Here is a 22,530-nt window from a genome sequence, read left to right on the forward strand (position 1 = left end):
TCTTGCTTGTACACTTTTTTCGACCACATCTTTTCCTTCCCTTCGCCTCTCTATTAATGTGCTTGGACACTGAGCTCTGTGAACAGCCAGCCTCTTTAGCGATGACCTTTTGTGTCTTGCCCTCCTTGTGCAAGGTGTCGATGGTCGTCTTTTGGACAACTGTCAAGTCAGCAGTCTTCCCCATGATTGTGTAGCCTATAGAACTAGACTGAAAGACCATTTAAAGGCTTTTGCAGGTGGTTTGAGTTAATTAGCTGATTAGAGTGTGGCACCAGGGGCCATCAATTTTGAACCTTTTCACAATATTCTAATTTTCTGATATGATGAATTTGAGATTTTCATTTGTTGTCATTTGTAATCATCAAAATTAAACCAAATAAACATCTGAAATATATGAGTTTGTATGTAATGTATGAATATAATATACAAGTTTCACTTTTTAAATGGAATTACTGAAATCAATCTACTTTTTCATGATATTCTAATTTTATGACCAGCACCTGTACCGTACTAAAAGGCGCAGTCTCAGTTATGTGTGCTATTGTATTTAACACACACATAAGGCGCACCGGATTATAGGGCGCGGGTTTTATATACAGGTACATATCCTCTACTACATTTAAATACCTCTACTGCGTATTCAAAAATAGTTCGGGAGCAAAACTGAGTATGATTGTGCTTTATTCATGTATTTATTACAAAGTATTAATCAAACCCATCAAAGTCATCATCCTCCGTTTCTGAATTAAACAGCTGCGCTAAATCAGACATGCCAATTTCCCCTTCTTTGCTGTCAGAGTCACTTTCCGTGCCGGGCGGCTCCTCGGAAATGATGCCGGCTTTTGCGAAAGCTTGAACAACAGAGCCAGCAGACACGTTAGCCCAAGCATCTACAATCCATCCGCAAAATTTGGCGTAACTTGCCCGGCGCTGCCTTCCACTTTTCATGAAACTGTGGTCTCCGTCTGTCATCCATCCCTCCCACGCCGCTCGCAGCCTTACTTTGAATGGCCGGTTCACACCGATGTCGAGCGGTTGAAGTTCCTTTGTCAGACCCCCGGAATAACAGCAAGCACAGCGTTCATTTGATTCACCTTGTTTTTCACAAAAAACCACCTTGTCTCCTTACATACACCTCCCTCAGCCACTCTTTCATCATTTCCTCATCCATCCAGCCCTTTTCATTTGCCTTAATAACGACTCCAGCTGGAAAAGTCTCTTTAGGCAAAGTCTTTCTCTTAAAAATCACCATAGGGGGCAGTTTCTGTCCATTTGCGTGGCAGCCAAACACAACACACAATCCACGCCCACACTTCCCCCTTTAACGTTCTCATGGTGGTCTCAACAACGTCCGGAGTAACAACACACATAGGGCGCCGCACATTTTGAGGGAAAAAAAGACTTTTATATGCGCCTTATAGTCGCGAAAATACGGTAGTTAAGAAAGGTCAGAAGGAGTATTAATTAATCTGCTTAAACAATACTAATTATACTTCAGCAATAGTTTCAAGGTGTTACCTTATTGTATCTCTACTATATCCGTTGGTTGTGCTGTTCTTTTTACATCCCTTTGCAGGTGATGAAGCAGACTGAAGATATTTTATCTTTATCTCCCTTTTATCTCCCCTTTCTTTCATCCTTTCTCCTTTTTTCTGTTCTTCCTTTACTGTTTTACTTATATTGCAGTGTCCATAAAATCTGTAATGCTCCCTGCATGAATTATAATAAAGCTATTTTTATGCATAAATCAAGTGGAACACCATGGCGATAGCCATACTGCTCCACTTGTGAAAGTAAAATCTGTTGGGCTCTTTTTGGCATCAAGACAAATATTCTTATTGCCACATCGCCAGACAGGACACTGTTAAAAAAAAAAAAGAAAAAAAAAAAAAAGAAGAAAGGTCAGAAGCAAAACCTACGACGGAGTATTAGGGCCACACATGAAAAAAAAAGTCGGAATTCTGAGATTAAAGTCAGAATTCTGAGAAAAAAAAGTCAGAATTATAAGAAAAAAGTCAGAATTCGGACTTTTCCAATACTAAATTGAAATAAAATTTTAAAATCAATAAACTTTTTTTTTTTTCCTTTCCAGTGGCCCTAATCCTCTTCCGTAAAAACCTGGTTGATAAGCTGCAGAAAAATTTAATAATGGTAGCATTCCTTCACTGTAAATTACTGTTGGATATGATTTATAAAACTTCCTCAAAATAAGAAACCACACAGCTAAGTTTTGAGCTCACTCCATGTGTGATTTCTGATTAAATGCAGAGCTAATGAAACGCAGACTTGATCAGGACAGAAGTGATTCCTGATCAGCGCCGGTCCTTGGATTGAGTGAAACGGTGATGTCAGGTCTGGGGAATTCACAGCTGCAGCCCAGCAGGATCTGAGCTGACCTCCCTAACTAGCAAGAGGAACAGAGTAAAAGTAAATAGGTATTTTATATGCACTCTGATTCCATTTAAATGAATTATATCAAAACAGAACAAAAATCTCTTGAGTTTAGAAGTAAAAGTAAAAGTAAGAGCTCAGCCTTAAAGATGGACTGACATATAAGAGTTGAATTATAAAGTACTAATCTTTAAAGTTAACTCATTTAATTACCTAAACGTTAACTAACACAATAATGTTGTGACAGAAATACTGAAGTAAGTTTTAATGCGTCAGCTAAAACAACAGATGATTTATTAACGATTTTTACGAACACAATAAGGAATTTGTTTGTTTTCTGACACGTAGTTCGTCTCTCTGTCTCACTCAGTCCCATTCACACTCGCACTAATAATGAAACGGGATGTGTGAAACTAAGCATGGATACCATGGAAAACATGACCACATCTCATGTCCATAATAGAACCAGCATCTTACCAGGGAAAAGAAAACAAAACAAAAAAACAGGACCACCTCTGTCATCAGCTGGGGCAACATGACTCATAAGATGGTGTGCAAATAATGAGGAAGGACGCACGCACAAAGCTCCTCCTCCTGCATTGAATAAAGGGACTTACTGAGGAAATCAGAGCCAAATTCAGTGTTAGAGATTTGCTAAATTTCCAGATGGAAGTTGAAACCATTGGGTATAAAAAACAAATCTTGAACTGAAACTTGAATCTCGCTTTCCTCCTTCCTCAGCAACCTTGAATCATCCTATATCCTCCACATCTGACTGACGTCTAGATTTCTCATGCATATATTTATAACAAATGTAATGAAAGGAGGCCTGGTTAAGCCCTGAAACACAACCAATGGACTGCAGAAGACTGGAATAAAGGCGTCATGGAAGGATGAATCCAAATCTTATGTTCTTATGTTCAGGATCTGTGAAGGGGTGCAAACGGACGGTTCCTCATTGTGTGACGTTGACTGTCAACCATAAAGGAGGAAGAGTGTGGCGCTGGTCACTGATCGAGACACGAGGATCATCACAAGGCAACACAGAAAGCGATGATGCACACACACTCATAGGACAGACTAAGCCTGAGGCCATGTTTTAGACTGCAGGAGAAGGAGGGAAGTCATATATGCACAGGGAGAAGGAGAAAAATACGCCCAGAAGGCAAGGCAAGGCAAGGCAAGACAAATTTATTTGTATAGCACAATTCAGTACAAAGACAATGCAAAGTGCTTTACATGATTAAAATACAGGAAGATAAAACAGAATCAAAGCAAGTAAGAAAAAATAAAAAAATAAAATAAAACAAAAAAGAATATTAAAAACAGTTGGACTAAAGAAAATATGTTTCAGTTGAACTATTTAACTAGAACAGTCGAAGGCAATCCTAAACAAATGTGTTTTTAGTCTTTCTTTAAAGAAACTCAGGCTTTCCGCACTTTTACAGTTTTCTGGAAGTTTGTTCCAGATAATTGGAGCATAGGAACTAAATGCTGCTTCTCCATGTTTAGTTCTGGTTTTAGGTATGCAGAGCAGGCTGGAGCCAGAAGACCTGGGTGGTCTGGAGGGTTGATACACTGATAGCAAGTCTGTGATGTATTTAGGTGCTAAGCCATTCAGAGATTTATAGACTAACAGAAGTATTTTAAAGTCTATTCTCTGAGGACTTTAGAACTGGGGTGATGTGCTCTACTTCCTTAGTCTTAGTGAGGACACGGGCAGCAGCGTTCTGGATCAGCTGCAGCTGTTTGATCCACTTTTTAGGCAGACCTGTGAAAACACCGTTGCAGTAATCAATTCGACTAAAAATAAATGCATGGATTAGTTTTTCCAGATCGTTCTGAGATATTAGTCTTTTAATCCTGGAAACGTTCTTCAGGTGATAGAAAGCCGACCTTGTAATTGTCTTTAAATGCTTTTGGAGGTTCAAGTCTGAATGCAGCACTACACCTAGACTTTGGCCTGATCAGTGGTTACTAGCTGAAGCAACTGAAGCTGTGTGCTAACTTTAGATCTCTCCTCTATTGGTCCAAAGATTATTACTTCAGTTTTGTTTTTATTCAGTTGAAGAAACTTGTGGCACATCCAGGCATTGATTTCTTCTAAGCATTTCCTCAGTGCTTGAATTGGTTCATAGTCACCTGGTGACATGGTGATGTAAAGCTGTGTGTTGTCAGCATAGTTATGGTAGCTGATGTTGTTTTCTATTAACTGAGCAAGAGGGAGCATGTAGATATTGAATAGGAGGGGACCCAGGATGGACCCTTGGGGAACCCCACATGTGATTTTTGTCATCTCTCATGTAAAGTTGCCTACTGACACAAAAAAGTCCCTGTCCTTTAAGTATGATTTAAACCAGTTGAGAGCTGTACCAGAGAGGCCGACCCAGTTTTCCAGGCGTTCTAACAGGATAAAGTGATCTACAGTATCGAATGCTGCACTGAGGTCCAATAGTACCAGCACTGTGGTTCTTCCACAGTCTGTATTTATACGGATGTCATTAAACACCTTGATAAGGGCGGTCTCTGTACTGTGGTGAGCACGGAAACCTGACTGGAAAACGTCAAAGCGGCTGGTCATATCTAAGAAAGTGTTTAATTGTTGAAACACAGCTTTTTCAATAATCTTACTGATAAAGGGGAGGTTTGATATGGGCCTGTAGTTCTGGAGTGGTAGTTTGTCTAAACTGTTCTTTTTCAGCAGTGGTTTGCTGTTTTTAGGGACTGCAGGAAAACACCTGACAGAAGGGACGTTTTTATTATCTGAGTCAAATCAGACGCTATGACAGGCAAAACTTTCTTAAAGAAAGCTGTGGGTAGAACATCAAGGCAGCAGGAGGAGGAACTCAGCTGCTGAATGATTTCCTCTAAGCTTTTGTAGTTTATTTGGCTGAATTGGGACATTTGGTCAAGATCAATTCCAGTTGGAGACAACTTTGGTACTGAACTTGATATGGATTTATAAACTGATCCTCTGATCTTTAGGATTTTCTCAGTAAAGAAATTAGCAAATTCATTGCAGGCCCTGGTGGAGTGGAGTTCAGGAGCCACGGACACAGGAGGATTTGTTAACTTGTCGACTGTGGCAAATAACGCATGAGTATTATTAATGTTCTTGTTAATGATTTCAGAGAAGAAAGATTCTCTTGCATTTTTCAGTTGTAAGCTATATCTGTAAGGTCTCTCTTTATAGATGTCATTGGGAACCTGGAGTTTCGTCTTTCTCCAACTGCGTTCAGCTTTTCTTAATCTAACTAGATCAAAGGAAGCCATGTGATAAAAAAACCACAAAGGATTTTTCACAAGCCCTGGAAAAACAGAGTTTTCTCCTATCAACGTTTTGAACTGGTCGGATTCCTTCATCAATCCTATATCTAAACAGATCTAAAAGGCTGACCAAGGGATCTCATTTTTTAACAATTACATGTCCTGACTTTACTCTGAGAACAAAAGCAACAAATGTGCAACATTAGCAAGGCGGAAAAAACATCAACATTTATAAAAGTCCAATCAGGAGATTTAAAAAAAGCACTCGGGGCACTGAACTAAGACACTAAATGCTGCAAAATATTTAAACTAAAAACAAAACAGGCTAGTTGTATAAAGAAATGACAAAAAAATGAAAAATAATTTCACCGTGGAAGGGTAAATAACATAAAGACAGAATAATAAATCTCATATTGGACTCAAAGTTTAACAGCAATAATAAATCAGTCCCAATGAAAGCCAACAATCACCTGGTAATGGGTAGAGGATTGCAGAGGTAATGTCATCAGGATGAGATAGAAAAGCTGGCATTTATCTTTGGTAGACTTGATTATTGTAATGGTGCCTTTTATTCACTGGCTGGCCCAAAGCATCAATAAGACAGCTACACGTGTTTCACAACACTGCTATTGCTTTTTGAAATCTGCACTTCTAGTAAGCAACATGTTTAGTGATACATCTTTATTTCTATGCTGATAATATTCTACAACTAAAAGATTTAGAAAAACAGAAAAAATATCTGAATACAGCGAACCCTTGCTATAACGCGGTTCACTTTCGGTCTCGCTGCTTCACGGATTTGCATCATGCATTGTTAAACTTTATTGTCAAACATATTAATGGTGGCATGTCGGTTTATAAGGATCTTTTGGCCCAGAAGAAAAAAGAGCGACAACAACTACCGATAACTATGTTCTTCTCTCCAAAAAACACACACCTGCACCGCAGGCTTTAGAAGAAAAAAACATCACAGAGCAGAGTCAGGATGCAGCGGCTCCGTCAGAACAGCAGTGAAATGCTGTACTGTACACGTCAGTCACTATTTGTCCTACTGTACTTTGTATTTTTTTTCATAATCATTTTTCATTTTCTCCCGTTCCAATCTGTCACGGCGGGGCGGTGCTGATCCCCGCAATATTAACCCTTCACTTCGTATTGATGATTAAAATTATTACTTATTTATTTATAACTATATTATTTTACAGTACAGTACAGTAGTTAACAACGTTTATACCGTACTTTTATTTGTTAAACGAATGCTTGGGCCTGTAAAAAGTTTTTGTTCCTTGATTTCAATGTTGCATGGAGTATTTCATTGTATAATAACTGTAAAAAAATAAAGGTTTCTACTTCACGGATTTCACCTATCGCGGGTTCTTTTTGGAACGTAACCCCCGCGATAAACGAGGACTCACTGTATCTAAATTTCAAGAAGAAAAAAAACTTTTATTTATCTAATCAAAATAGCATATCGTTGTCTCTAGAATATACACTAGAGATGTCCCGATCCAGGTTTTTGCACTTCCGATCCGATACCGATATTGTTTTTGGACTTCCGATCCGATACCGATACTGGCCGATACCAGCCTATCCGAGCATGTATTTAAGTTTAAGTTAAAGTATTTAGCCTTAGTTGTAAGACTCATGTTGAAAAGGGTTTTAGTACTCTTGATAACATCTAGCCAGCTAAATTAGGTGAGATTGAATAAAACACAATGCTTGGTAACAACAAACTTACCTGTTTATTAAGAGATAAACACAAACTGGACAAAATTATGAATAGCAATCTGAAATTGCACAGTGAGCAGTAAAACCGTAAACAGTTAAAGGTGCAAGTATTACTGTAAGTTTTAATAAAAATGCAAAACAGGGAAACACTGGTGCAAAATAGTGGAATGGATCGTTTCAATCGGCGAAACTGGAAAATACGGACCGGATTTTTTTTTTAAAACTGGATCGGCAGTCTGGATAGGCATTTTACATGCTTTGCCGATACGCATTTTTTTGCCAATATCGGCGTCCCGATCCGATACATGGATCGGATCGGGACAAGCCTAATATACACAAGAACTTTTAAAGCATATTTTTCTCTCGGGCTTCAACAAAACAGCAGAGCAATAATGGTGCTTAGATTTAAAGTGAGAAAGATTTCTTTGAAATATTGACGACTAAATCCAAAAATGAGGCCACATCATATAAAAACGATCACTTTAGCTCAATAACTTCTTTCCCGATGTAATAACTGAGAGAAATATGTATAAAGCTTATAGTTAGGCTGCCTGAGGTGACCTTTAGCAATTACTCTAGCTGTGCTGCTATAATATTAAACTGCTGAGGGCTGTTCAATATGAACTGAGCTCCGTTCCAACCTCTGCTGCCTTTAATCACCAAACTCTACATGCATATGTTAAATGCTGATGTTGTTAACTTGTTTTTTTCCTTTATCTTCCACACAGAGATCCCTGCCCTGCTCAGTTCTGTTTCATCCCTGTTTCCACCAATTTTTTTTAAATAAAAAAGACTTAAAAGAAATTCAAAATTTGTTGTAATATGGAGTCAAAACTAAGTTTTTTTAGTTAGATTATCATACAATGTAATCAAACTTCAATACTTAAATGGTTCAATCATGTATTTCTACCAGAAGCAAAGTTAATATGTTATTCCAATTTATCAACAAGGCTTTTGTTAGGGATTAGTCCTGAATAAATAAGCTGAAATCCACTCAGATAATTGGACTTTCCCTTTCATATAAAACACAATTTTTTTTGTTTGTTTGTGTGTCATCAGTGTAATACAGACATGGAGGCCTGCAATAGGTGTTGGAAGATTTCCGCAGGTTTCTAGCAGAAACAGATGGTTTTATCATGGTGGGGGGAAAACAAAGTTCCTGTGTTGAAATTAACGTAGGACTTTACAGCACAAACACTAAAGCAAATAACAGTCATAAATCCAACAGGAACAGGTGTGAAAAGAGTTCCATACAGGGCTCAGCTCACAAAGTAACAGGAAGTTAAGACACTTTGGGAGGGGGGAATAGTATTTGTCACAGTTTTCGTGTCAAAGAGAGGTGTATACTGATGGTTGGTGTGGATAATCTGTAGCCGCCAAGCTAAATTCAGTCCAACTCACATGAGGCTAAACCAACAGCCTTTTTCATTTCTTATTTCCTGAATTGCTCTGAGGCACTTCTTCCCAACAGAATGATGTCATTGTGATACATTTCAAGGGCTTGAACTCCTTTAATCTAGAGCTGAACTGATTTACATTTATATCTTCTCCCTTTAAAAAATTACACTTCAAAAAAGGGCAATAAAAGAGCAGCTCACCACATAGGTGTTATATATATATATTAGTGCTGTCAAAATTATTATCGCGTTAACGCGAGGCCATTTTAACGGCGATAATTTTTTTAACGTGAGATTAACGCTATGTGGTTTTATGGTACAATTTTCCAAGTACATCCCGCTGCAGCCTGCGGGAAGGCGGGGCTATTTTCCCCCAGTGTATGCATTTTCCATAGGCTTCAAGAGCGGAGCTCCTCAAGGAAAAAAGACGCTCATACACTGGGTGACGCTAGTGCCTTTTCTTTAAGCCCCACCACCAACAAACAAGTTGAGTGTCTGGTAACTAGTAGCAACCTGGAATACGCAGAGAAAACAGATTACTGAGGTGAAATGGAATCTGCTACGGCACTATTGCTGTCTGTGTACGCCACAGGTCGGTATCGTGTGTGTGTGTGGGTGGGTGGGTGTGTCTGTGTGTGGGTGGGTGGGTGTGTGTGTGTTCTAATTTTTGTTAAGAGGCTGAAAAGTAACTTTCTAGAGCATAGACTAACTCCATCTAGTGATGTCGGTCTATTGATTTTGATGTATTGATTGAAAATTGTTCATTATTATCTTGGTTAATTAACATCTAATGTTAACTGTACTACATTTTATAGCAGTAGGGTAAAATGCTTGTCTTTGTTCAAAAGACTGTATTAACTGTAAAGACTGTCTTTTACATCAGCCTGTTTTCAGGGCCTTTTTTTTGGCTACATATTTGTTTTTTTTGCTACATGCCTCCCCATCTTCTTGCCATATGTTTCTATGGCATAAATCAGTGTCTGTGAACTGTTTTCATTTTAAAAAAAGAACATTGGCACAAACCTAGCCTGTATGTATTTTTTGTATGTCATCGAGAGTATTTAAATGATTTTCAATCAGAAAAAAAATTTGCGATTAAAATGCGATTAATCGCGAGTTAACTCAGGCATTGATGCAATTAATCGCGATTAAAAAAATTTAATCGATTGACAGCACTAATATATATATATATATATATATTAGTGCTGTCAAAATTATCGCGTTATTAACGCGTTAACGCGAGGCCATTTTAACGGCGATAATTTTTTTAACGTGAGATTAACGCTATGTGGTTTTATGGTACAATTTTCCAAGTACATCCCGCTGCAGCCTGCGGGAAGGCGGGGCTATTTTCCCCCAGTCTATGCATTTCTCATAGGCTTCCAGAGCGGAGCTCCTCAAGGGAAAAAGACGCTCATACACTGGGTGACGCTCGTGCCTTTTCTTTAAGCCCCACCACCAACTAACAAGTTGAGTGTCTGGTAACTAGTAGCAACCTGAAATACGCTGAGAAAACTGATTACTGAGGTGAAATGGAATCTGCTACGGCACGTCTTGCTGTCTGTGTACGCAACAGGTCGGTATCGCGTGTGTGTGTGTGTGTGTGGGTGGGTGTGTCTGTGTGTGTTCTCATTTTTGTTAAGAGGCTGAAAAGTAACTTTCTAGAGCATAGAACCTCCATCTAGTGATGTCGGTCTATTGATTTTGATGTATTGATTGAAAATTGTTCATTATTATCTTGGTTAATTAACATCTAATGTTAACTCTACTAAATTTTATAGCAGTAGGGTAAAATGCTTGTCTTTGTTCAAAAGACTGTATTAACTGTAAAGACTGTCTTTTACATCAGCCTGTTTTCAGGGCCTTTTTATTTGGCTACATATTTGTTATTTTTTGCTACATGCCTCCCCATCTTCTTGCCTTATGTTTCTATGGCATAAATCAGTATCTGTGACCTGTTTTCATTTTAAAAAAAGAACATTGGCACAAACCTAGCCTGTATGTATTTTTTTGTATGTCATCGAGAGTACAGGTAATAAGTAATAAGTAATGTGGGTCGACAGTGGCGTTGGATGTAGGAGTTTGCCCTGAAATCGAAGGGTTGACGGTTCAAGCCCCGACTCCGACTTTCATTGTCGTTGTGTCCTTGGGCAAGACACTTCACCTGCATTGTCTACTGATGGTGGTCAGAGGGCCCGGTGGCGCCAGTGTACGGCAGCCTCGCTTCTGTCAGTGAGCCCCAGGGCAGCTGTGGCTACAATGTAGCTTGCCACCATCAGTGTGTGAGTGTGTGCGTGAATGGGTGAATGAATGTAGTGTAAAGCGCTTTGGTCAAGTCTCCTAACTTGAATAAAGGCGCTATATAAGTACATGCCATTTACCATTTACCATTTATAATAAAACCTGAAATTCAGCAGAGAAATTTAGAACAAAACAAATTAACATTAATCCAAGTTATTAGCAACCTGTGCACTCAACACTTGGTCAGGCCTCATTTTGTATGAATCATTGCAATAACTTGGCACAGCATGTTGAGGATCTGCCTGCAGCCATTGCATTAGAGTCCAAGTTACTCGATACAAACTCAGCATTCTGCTAAAAGTGCTCATGCATAATAAATACTTATGTCCAGTTTTATTTAAAACGAACTTAGCTCCACGCTCATATCAAACAATCTATGGGTTCAGAGTAAATACCATGCGGCCCTCAGTATATCACCAGCATGTGTTAGGGGTGTAAACAATAATCGTCTCCCTCCCATACTGCGGTGGCGCTAAACCTATTTGCCCTCCTACCTCGCTTCTGGTTATACTCTTACAGCAGTTTGTTGCAGTAAGCTTGACACAGACATTTTTTATTTATGCTCAGTATTGAAGCGTGGTCTGTGGTACACGCTGTGGTTCTAGATATACGGCCGAGGTGGCGAGGAAGTGGGGGCGAGGTTAGTCCGACGACGGAGGGACATGAGGGCCAAAAAGAGCGGAGATCCAGGTGGAAAAAGGGTCCCAGCGTTCTCGCGCAGCTCGCTCTTCTAGCGGGTCAAACTTCACGAGTTGTTTTACCCAATTTTGGTCATGAAACCAAACAAGCCGGCCTCCTGTCAGCGGCACTGTCTGCGGTCAGCTACAATTTGGGAGAGGTGCAGCGGAGCGTCTGCGGAGGGGGCGGGGACGTCTGGAGCCGAGGTATTTCATTGCACTCATTGCACTGATATTGTGCAGTATTTTTTGATGCAAGGCCTTGCAGAATCTATAACGCAGGGGCATTACGGTATTAGTTTTCAGTGAATGAGGTTTTAATAGGAATAAGTGGAGTGCAACTTCTCTACTTCTGTTATTTTCTGTAGTTTCTCCAAAAAAATAACGATCCTTCTCCTTCTCTGTGCTTGTGGCTTGAATTGTCCCTTACCATTGTATGGACCTGTATCTGTGCACTCATGTGAACCTTTTTCACTTTAAGGTTGGAACCAACCTGGGAAAGTAAAATTCCTGTTATTGGCTAATTTTCAGGAAATCCTGCCTGTTGAGATAGTACTATTTTCCTCTGAGTTGCCGTTTGTAAAGTTAGCAAATCATTTTAAGCCAAAACATTCACTTCATTCTATGTCAACATTAACTTCTCTGTCTTCCATTTTGATTAAGAAATGCATTTGCATTCATCAATACGCAGTCGCTTGCGTACCTAAAGGTCAACTATGCAGCAAGGGGTGTCCCAATCCCTAGGGAGGATTATTAAGCCCTAACTGTTGTGGCTTCAATTTGAAGGTGTGTTGGTAGTGGGTGAGGGCTAGTGGTTCAAAGTAGGGGGAACATTAGCATTAGGCCTTATTCCTACCACTAAACTTTCCAATAATGTACCTGAATACACCACACTTACCCTCCTCAGTCACAAGTCTTTTTTTTTCCCCCCGACACCAATGATCTTTTCTAATAACCAAGAGGCCATAAAATGTCAGTGCTTGAGATGTATCTTACCATGTGGTAGTGTGATGCTGGCTCCGTCAAGGATGGCCTGAGCCAGTAAGTGGTCATTACTCTCAAAGGCACTGGCCGCAGCTCGCAGCGCATCCCAGATCTCCTTCCGGCCCTCAAATGCTGGCGCCGTATCCCAGAACTCATCTCTTTTGCTGCGCAGCTGGCCCTCTGTCATCGGGTAGTCACTTTTCCATTTAGGTCGCTCTCTCTTCAGGGGCTGGTTACGGCCCAGAGCCACTGAAAGGAAGATAAGGAAGGAGGGATTAGATAGGAGGGAAGATCAGAAAACAGGACTGACTAAAGGTGGGAGAAGACAAGAACCGGAAGGGAAAAGGCTGAGATGACTAAGACGATGAGTGAGGTACGTCTGAAGGAAAAAAATAAAAAACAAGCAATGTAAGGAAACCAGGTTATTAAAGGAGATAAGAAAGGACATATCAGGGCAAAGAATGACAATCAACTCAAATATATACAACATGAGGATAGGAAACTCCAATAAAGCATATCAAAAATTAGGTTATATCTAAAATGCAGTGAGAATGTATTCATGCCTTAATGATTTGTTTCCTATTTTCATAAGACCTGCATGTTTCAGATGAAACAAATATGAAAAGACAAAGAAAGGAAGTAAAAAAGGAAGTTTGCAAAGAGAGAGAGAGAAAACAATCTATCGTCAGCATTTGTGACAACGAGCGATGAGTCTCTGGTTGAAGGATTTTGGCTCACGCTTCCTAACAGAACTATACAGCATTTATTTTAAGCATTAACGGCCTGTTGAAAGTCTTGCAAAATTTGGCTAGGTGATAGCACCCCTCTTTTTTATGCTTCGGTTCTTCTCAAATTAGTTGATTCTACAAAAACTAAATAAAAACACTGAATGAATTCTTGATAAAAGGATGAAAATTAAATTTTTAAAGTTGGTCTTTTATCTGTTATTAAAAAGTGTTTGCTTATATGAAACATTTAGTCGTGGCTCTGAAAAACAAATAAACATCATTTTTATTTTGCTCTCTTACTTGCTTAAGTTCTAGAAACTGATTTGACACCAAGTGATGTGGAGCATACACAGCAATAACTGATCTAAAGCTGAGAACGACATCTTCCAAGCCATCTTCCTGTTTGGATTAACTGAGTGTGCAGCTGTTCAGAGGATCTCCATCTGAAGTTAAGTTATTTTCTCTGTGATATCTCTGTATCTAAGTAACTCTAACTGACTACTTTAAAACATAGCCCCTTCTGCTGCACTTTTCTACTGAGCACTTGTCAGTTTCACACGGTTTTATTTCTGATAGCAAGGAGTAGCTAGCCTAGGCTAGCGCTAGCTTAGCATTGCTATGGCTTCTCTCTCTCCCTCCCTTGACTCTTTTCCAACTCTTCCTTCTTCCTCTCCTCTCTCCTGCTCTCTGTGTCAGATGTTCAGTTATTCCTCTGCCTCCTTTAGTGATAATGGGATGTGTAATAAGTGTAGTATTTTTGTAGCTTTGGAGGCGAGGGTGTCAGAGTTAGAATCCAGGCTTCAGGCTGTTGAACATCCAGGAGTTAAAGTAGGCCCCCCACGTAGCTGTCCTCCAAAAGTGCCTGAGCAGCCAGGCGATTGGGTAACTGTACGCAGAAAGCGTAGTCGTGGATCTCTGCCCACTGGTCACCACCAACCCGTTCACGTTTCTAACCGGTTTTCCCCACTCAGTGACACACCCACTGAGAAGCCCACTCTGGTGATTGGCAGCTCCATAGTCAGAAACGTGGCATTAGAGACACCAGGGACCATAGTCAAATGTTTGCCGGGGGCCAGAACGGGCGACATCAAATCCTACCTGAAACTACTGGCTAAGGATAAGGTTAAATACAGTAAGATTGTTATTCAAGCTGGTGGTAATGACACCCGGTTACGCCGATCGGAGGTCACTAAAATTAGTGTTTTTTTCGGGGTGTAAGTTTGCCCCAAAAAAAAGTTGGGCTCCTTAAATTTTTTTGGTTTTCCCCCCCCTGTTGCCAAATGATGGGCATGTTTAGCCCCCATGTCGTCATTCAACCGTGGGTTTTCTAGGTGGTGCCCCCGGGAAAAAAAACGTGGGCTACATTAATAATTGGCAATCCCTTTTTGGGGAAAAAAAAGCCTGGTCTGATTTGGAGAGGGCGGGGATCCTTCCCCCTTTGGTTTGGGGTTTTCAGCCCCTTTTTTTCCTAGGGGAAACTGGCCCCATTTATTGTCCTCCAAAACCCCTGACCACCCAAAGGGTTTCAGGACCAGGAAAAAAAGGGGTTGTAGTTTAACACACATCTCTGCAAACTTTCTACTGTTACCCCCTCTTTACTCCATCCAGGGCAGTGTCTTGCCACGGAAACCAAAAATTTAATAAATTTTGCAAAGATTCCCCAAAAAAAGGGGAAATCATGATTTTTTCTAATTAAAATTTAAAAAAAAAATAACTTTCCCAAATTTGGGGGAAAAATTTTTTAAAAAAAAATTAAAAAGCGGTCTGTTTAAAAAAAAAGATCCCCTTACCCCTAAAAAGTCTACTAGTTAAGACTTGATTTGGTTTATAATTTACATTTTACTTTTTTTTGCCTTACAGAAACCCGTGGCTGCAGGGAAAAAGGGGTTATTTTGAGCATAAAATGAGGGGGAACTCCTTCAAGCTGATTTAAATTTTCCCCATCCCCGAAGGGGGGGAAAGGGGTAGCAAAAATCTTCCAGTCTGGGCTTACTGATTACTCCCAAAACCCCAAATTTTAAAACCTACAAAACCCCCTTTTTAACATTTAAACCCCTTAAATTTTCCCTGATCCAAAAATTTTAAAGGGAAGGGAAAAAAACTTTCTTTTTGTAAAATTTTTTATCGTCCCCAGGTCCTTTTCCCGGGGTTTTTAGATGGGGTTTTTAGAAATTCCTTTCGGGTTTGGGTAATTTAAAAACTTACAGGGTCATCCCTAAATGGGGAAATTTTTAAATCCATGTGAAAATTGAAAAGGGGGGATAGCTTAAGGGGCAGCCTTTAATGCTTTCTTAGACACTTTTGGCTTTGTTCAAAAAGTGAATTTGTTCCCCCGCATTCCCCAATTTCTAAATTTGGTTCTTGGGGCTGAAAACATCGGCATAGGGGAAAGTGAAGAAATAACGTAAATTTTCCCCAAAAACCCGGGCCCCTCTGACCACTTTCCAATAACCCTTTAGGATTACTTTAACGAAAATTTTCCTCCCCCCAAAAAAAGGTTTCAATTTTAGTAGGGTCTTTTTATCAGAATTTGTTTCAGGGTTTTAAAATTTTAAAGAATCTGCTTTTACTTTCTCTTTTCCCTCTGTGTCAATGAGCCCGGTGGGTGCATGAGTGCAAAAGCTTAGTTTATTCCCCTTTCCCGGTTGATGATTTTTTTTGATGGGGTTGGGTAGTTTTTTCTGGGGTATTGCCTTAGACAACGCAAGCTCCTTTTGGGAAAAAAGAAAAACCGGTTTTTTTAAAAAAAGGGAAAACTTTCTCCTTTTGGTTTTTAAAGCAAAAAAGCTGCGTACTTTAAGCAAAATTTTCTGGAAAATGGAGAAAAAAATATCGCTCCACAGGCCTTAGGGGGAGTTCCTTCCCAGGGCTGGAAAAAATTTGGGTTTTCTGCTGTTTAAGGGGGGACCTTTGTTTTAAAAAAAAAAGGCAGATATTTTCCTCATTAATAGAGGAGGGAATTTAAAAATAAACTAGATTTCTTTTTAATTTCAGTTGCCAAATCACCCAGAAACCTTTGCTCTGTTGAAAACCGGGAAAATTTCCCCCTGCCCCCTTAGCAGCCAAAAAGGGTTTTTTTGGGGGATTCTTTATAAAAGATTGTCTTTAATTTTTAAAAAAAAGAAACTAAAACACTCCTTATCCGCGATTTTAACCCGAGGTTTGTCTTGGGGTTTTGAAAAAGGGTTTTAGGGGCTGCTTTTTAAACCCGTTTGGGAAATCTCTGGGAAATTTGCAAATTTTTGTCTCTTCTTTTTAAACCTTTTAAAAGGTGTTTTGGGTTTCCCGTTCCAACCAGGTTTTTTTTTTTTAAGGAAAGGTTTTTCCCTTTGATTCCTCCTCCCCTTTTTTGTGTTTTAATCTATCTTTGTTTTTTTAAAGGGGTAAGTTTCCCCAAAGCTTTTAAGGTTTTCTGTAATTAAACCTCTTTCTTTAAAAAAAAAAAAAAAACGTTTTCTTGATCCAGGTGACTTGGTCCCAATTTTAGACCTTTATCCCCAAACTTCCTTTCTTATCCAAAATTCTTGAGGAAAAAAGTTGCCAAACAAAATTTTTCGATCAATTCCACCATAAAGAAAATTTTTGAAGGGGTTTTTTGTTTTTGGGTTTTGAGCTCTCCCCTAGCACTGAAAAAAGCTTGGGTGAAAAATCAATAATGATATTCTCATGGCCTCAGATTTAAAGGCTTTTATCTGTGCTCCCCTGTTGGATCTTAGTGCTGCATTTTATTTCAGGTTTCCATAATATTCTTTTAGAAAAAAAATTGAAATATTTTTGTTGGAATTTAAAAGGAAAAAAGGAAGACTGGTTTTAAATTTAAACTATTTTGATTGAAATTTAGTTTGTTCATTTTTAAGTTTGATCTTCAACAGCTTCAAAGGTTTCCGTGGGAAATACCCCCAGGGGGTCAGTGCTGGGAAACCCAAATTTTCTTTACTTTTTTACATTTGGGTTCCCCCAAATTGGGAGAATTATTAGAAAAGCTTTGGGGTTAATTTCCCTGGGTTTTTGTGATTTTTTACCCCGCTTTTTTGGGCATAAATCCCGATGAAGCTTTAACCCATTAATAGAATTTTCAGGATGTCTTGAAGGAAAAAAAAACCCGGGGTGACTTTTTAACTTTTCCCGTTCCCTTAAAGCAAGACAAAAAGAAGTTATAGTCTTTGGACCAAAAGGGCTCTTTAAAAAAAAAATATTTGGGGAAATTTACTTTTTTGGATGGGAATTTTTAAAATGATTTCAGAAAAATTAAAAATTTTTTAAAAACTTGGTGGGTTTTTTTTTATCAGGGGCCTGTCATTTTTTCCCAATCAAAAAGGGTTTTTAAAAAATTTCTTCTTTCATTGGGGGAAAAATTAAAAAATTAGAAATATCCTGTCCAGGGGGGGATTTTGAGAAAATAGTCCATTTTATTTGTTACTTCAAGGGTGGGGGCTATTGTAAAATTTTTTACTATCAGGAAGTCCCAAAATGTAGTTTAAAAGCCTTCAGCTGATCCAAAATGCTGCAGCCAGAGTTTTAATTTAAAAAATTTAAAAAGGGGGAGATCATATCTCGCCTATCGGGCCCTTTTCCTTTATTGGTTTCTGGGTTTAAAACAAAATAGAAAATTTTTAAAAATTCCCCCCTTTCAAAATTTAAAAAACCTTAAAAAGGCAAGCTCCTTTCTTTTTATTCGGGGGATCTATTGTTCATTATGGGTTTTAACAGAGCACTTTTGCCCCAATCTGCCCGGGTTTTTAATGGTTTCCCAGAATTTCTAAAAATAGAAAGGGAGGGAGATCTTTTGTTATCAGGCCCTCTCCCGTGGAACCCAAATACCAGTTTTGTCCCGTGAGGCAGAACCCTGTCTATTTTTTTAAAGGGTAGGGGTTTTTTTTAAATTTCCTTTTTGATAAAAATTTATAGTTAGGGGTTGGGTAAAGGTTTTTTCCTTGGAAAAACTAATCTTCCAAAAAGTTATGCTGCTATAGGCTTTTGATTTTTGGGGGACAAAAGGGGCCCCCCAATTTTTTCATTCTGCTTCATTCTCTTTTCTGTTCTCCCATTTTTTATCCGAATTCTGTTTAAATTTTAATTTTCTAACCCTTTTGCTTTCCCCTGCTTTTTTTCAGAGTAGCTTTGCCTCGGTTTTGTTCCTTTTTTGGCTGTTTACGTAAAACCCGGAAAAAAAACATCAGCTGTGCTGCTTCTATAACACCTTGTTTATAGAAAGGGTTTGGGATCGGGGCCGGGGGTTCCCAAATGTGGTTTCCCGTTTTCTCTGGGCCTGGGGATGGAGTGGATGTCTTCCCTTCGTCCTTTTTGGCATTTGGGAAACTGCTTTTGGGGCTCTCTTTCCTGGCTGTGTGGTTTTCCCGGGACGGGGGAGGGCCTTTTAAAAGCTGCTTTTTTTTTTATTTGGTTCTGTCTCCCTTGAAACCCCAAAAGTCGGGGCCCCGGGCAGGGTGCCGGGTCACCCCTGAGCTTGGGTTTTGCTTTGGGGGTTTTTTTCCTGTTTTAAAAAAAGGGGGTTTTTTCCTTTTTTCCCCGTCGCTTTCAAGGCCTTTTTTTGTGTGGGGGGTTTTTATTTTAGGGCAAAGGTCAAAGCAATCAAATGGTTTTTCCTTAGATAGAAAACTTTGTTTCAAAATTTTACTGTATGATCTTTGGGTTGGGAAAGGTTTAAAAGGGGCCTTTAGATGACCCTTTTGTTTGTGAATTTGGCGCTATTAAATAAAAATGAATTGAATTGAATTGGAATTTTAAAAGATTTCCCCAAAATTAGGGAAATGTGGTAAACCCCCTTTTGGGTTTGAAAGGGGGGGTAAATTTGAGTTAGTTTGCCAAAAAAAAAAATTAGGTTTTTTTACCCCTTCTTTGAAAATAAAGATAAAAATTTAGATCTTTTTTTCAACCTTTTTAAAAAATAAAGCCCAAAATGTGTTTTTTTTTTGGTAAAAAGTTTTTCCAGAAAAATGTTTTTTTAAATTAAAATTTTTAAAAAAAAAATATTTTTAAACAACAAAAAGGGTGCAAATTTTTGTTTTTAAAAAAATTTTTTTTTCCAAAAATAAATTTTTTTGGGTGGTTAAATGGGGGTCCCTTTTTAGGTTTTTTTTAAAGGTTTTCTGGGGGAACTTGGGGTTGGGGGGGAAAATTAAAAAATGATTAGGAAAAGGGGGGTTTTTCAGGGACCGGGTTTTTAAAGGCCGCTTTAAAGGTTTTTCCCATTTGGGGGACCAAAAACCGGTTTCTATATTAGGGCCGTTTTTTACGCAAAAACGGGACACGGGTAGAAAACCAAGACAGGAACTATCTGAGAAAAAAAAAAATTCCGTTGATTGGCCAATTTTTGGGAAATATGGCCCCAGGTGCCTTTTTTAAGCAAAGGGGCTTTAAACCAGGGGGAAAAAAAATTCCAAATGGAGCCAACCCGCGGAACCCTTAGGTTTTTTAAAAACCCGGTTTTTTTCCCCGTGAAAACCCCTAACAACTTTGGAAAAGGGAAATAGGCCGTCAAGGGTTTTCCCAGAACTCAAACCATTTCCACCCTTTTTTTTGGGTTTAAAAAGGAGGAAGGGGGAGGGCAGGGGAAAGGGGAAGAAAGGGGGACGGCCTTTTTTTTTAAAAAAGGGGTGGTTTTTAAAAATTGGAAAAAAAATGCCAAAAAGGGCCTTTTTCCCTTTGGTTTTGGTGGTTAACGGGCCGGCGGTGGGACCGGCCCCCCCGGAAAAAAAAAAATAAAATAAAAAGGTCCGTTGGAGTTACTTCGTTTAAATGGAATGGGGGTTCAGGGTCCCATTCGAAAATGTTTAAGTTTTTTCTCTTAACTCAGGCAGTAATTAAATATATTAAAAGCTACTTTTGTTTTTAAATTTTGGAAATTTTCGGTCAAACTGCAAACCTCCCCAAACCCCTAAGGGTTTTTCCCCCCCCCGCTTCTTTCCCCCCCCGGGGGAACGTTAAAAAGGGAAAAAATATTTTAAAAGACGGCCGAAAATTTTCCCAAATGGTGGGTTTTTTTCATAGGATAATTTTTGAAATACAAACGGAGAGGTCAAATTTCCCAGGAAACTTTTTTAAAATAAAAAATATACCCTTTTTTTTTTATTTTTGTAGTTTTTTAAAATGATTCTTTTCTCGAGTTAAATTTAAATCATTTTTTAAAAAAAGGGGGGGAGATTTTGGGCCTGGGGTATTATTCCCTTAAAAGCCCAACCCGGGGGCCGGGGTTTTTGGACCGGGAAACCAGGGTGGGAAAGGGGGAAAAGGTGCCCCGGGGGTTGGGGCGTTAGCTGGGGACCAAGGGGAAAGGGGGGGGGCCTGGGGGAAGGCCGAAGGGAAAAAGGGGTTTTTGGCCCCCCAAAAAAGGCCCGGAAAAAATTAAAACCCAGGGATTTCCAAAAAGTTTTATCAAAAAATTTTTTAACTTCCTGGTGAAATAGGGCGTTGCGAAAAGTATACGGGAGGGAGAATCCCCCTATAAAACCCCTTTTTTGAGGAAACTTCACCGACCCAAACCCGGTTTTTGGGAAAAATTTAAGGATTTTTTAAAGTTTCCTTTAAGGCGGGAAATTGGGGGTACAAAACCCCCCAGTTGACTTCTCGTTTTTAAAAGCCTGGCCAATTTGATCCCTTTGTTTTTTTCGGGCCGCATCAAAAAAAAGTTTTTTCGCGGTCGCTGGTTTTGCATTTTGGGGGTTGGGGCCCGGTTTTTTTTCTGAAGTGGGGCTGAACCCCCGCTTTTTGCCCCTGGCCCCCTTTTCAAAAATGGTTTTTTACCCGTTGGGGGGAGTTATACCTTTCTTTTCCTTCCTTTTGGGTTTCGGGCAGAAATTAAAAGTTTTAATAAAATTTTTTTAAAAAAGTTTCCCTGTTAAAAATTAAATTTGCCCCTAGTTTTTTCAGATTATATTTTTGCCTTTTGGTTTTTTTTTCTGCGGGCCGATTTTTGGCCCAAAATTAACCCCTGGGTGCGGCCCCCCCCCAGAAAAAATTCCCCCATTTTAAGGGAGCGGCCTGGGGGTTTTTAAAAAATGGGGCCTAGGTATGTTTTTTTTTAAATAATTAAAAACTGAAAATTTTTTGCCGAAGGCCCCCCGGAAAATTTCTGCATTTTAAGTTAATTTAGGCGGCAATAAACTGTTTAAGAGGAGAGATCATAGCCTCTGATCATCAGCGCTGTGTCTCACTCCCTGCGTCAGATGATTAAACGCGCCTGACGCACTGCTTCAGCTGCTCAGACGCGCTGGGCCTGCTGCTCAAAACGCGCCGCGGGACCTTTTGCTGCGCCTTGACGCGCGTCAACCATTGACTTTGCATGTAAACGACGAATTTACATGCAGCGACGAATTAGTCATTCGTTGGGTTCGCCTGTCTGCTAAGCTCAAAACAACCGCGCCTGGCTTGACGGAGAAACCAGGAGAACAGCTGTGCATATTTACGACAGTGCACTTTTACTTTCGCCCTCTGGGGGGAGCCTCGCTGGAAAATCAACACCGGTTGCATAGTGTACCTTTAAGAAAAAATTACTAATCTAGATTTAGATTTTTTTCCAGTGCTCCCGTTCACTGCCTTCTGCACTGCAAAAACGATCTAGAAATAAGTAAATGATGTCTTAAATTAAGTGTATTTACCTTTGATTTGAGTAGGTAAATGAGATAATTTGCCAATGGAATGAGTATTTTTACTCTTAAACTAAGATAACTAGATAATATGCACTTGAAATGAGACAATGCAGTTGTGTTTTCTTATTTTAAACTTAAATTGTCTTGTTCCATTGGCAATATGTCTCTTTTATCTCCTCAATTCAAGGACAAATGCACTTATTTTAAGAAAAAAGGACTAATTTAGATTAAATTTTTTTCCAGTGTGTTTTCGCCAATCCAGGCAGAAAAAGAATGTCCCAGGCGAAGTTAGACAAATGTCACCGTGCACTTACCAAGTTCATTGTTTCACAGAATAGATAAGGGAATCGAAATCGTGAAAATCTTATCAATTCCCAACCCTAGTTATGAAATAGCAGTAAGACTTGCTGAAGGGATCAGCTGTTTGGCAGCTTTTACAATCTCTTTA

The 22,530-nt window shown here is 39.3% G+C and overlaps 1 protein-coding gene across 1 annotated transcript in view; it reads right to left on the reverse strand.

The window, feature by feature from the left end:
* ubtd2 (ubiquitin domain containing 2) overlaps window positions 1–22,530 on the reverse strand; it is a 36,753-nt gene that overhangs the window by 9,851 nt on the left and 4,372 nt on the right. The window contains exon 2 of the mRNA XM_038299451.1: window positions 12,758–12,994. Coding sequence (XP_038155379.1) covers window positions 12,758–12,994 — 237 coding nt within the window. The remainder of the gene's footprint in view (window positions 1–12,757; window positions 12,995–22,530) is intronic.

This window comes from Cyprinodon tularosa, unplaced genomic scaffold, assembly GCF_016077235.1.
Source record: "Cyprinodon tularosa strain WSP-4 unplaced genomic scaffold, ASM1607723v1 ctg429, whole genome shotgun sequence".
Lineage (NCBI taxonomy): Eukaryota > Metazoa > Chordata > Actinopteri > Cyprinodontiformes > Cyprinodontidae > Cyprinodon > Cyprinodon tularosa.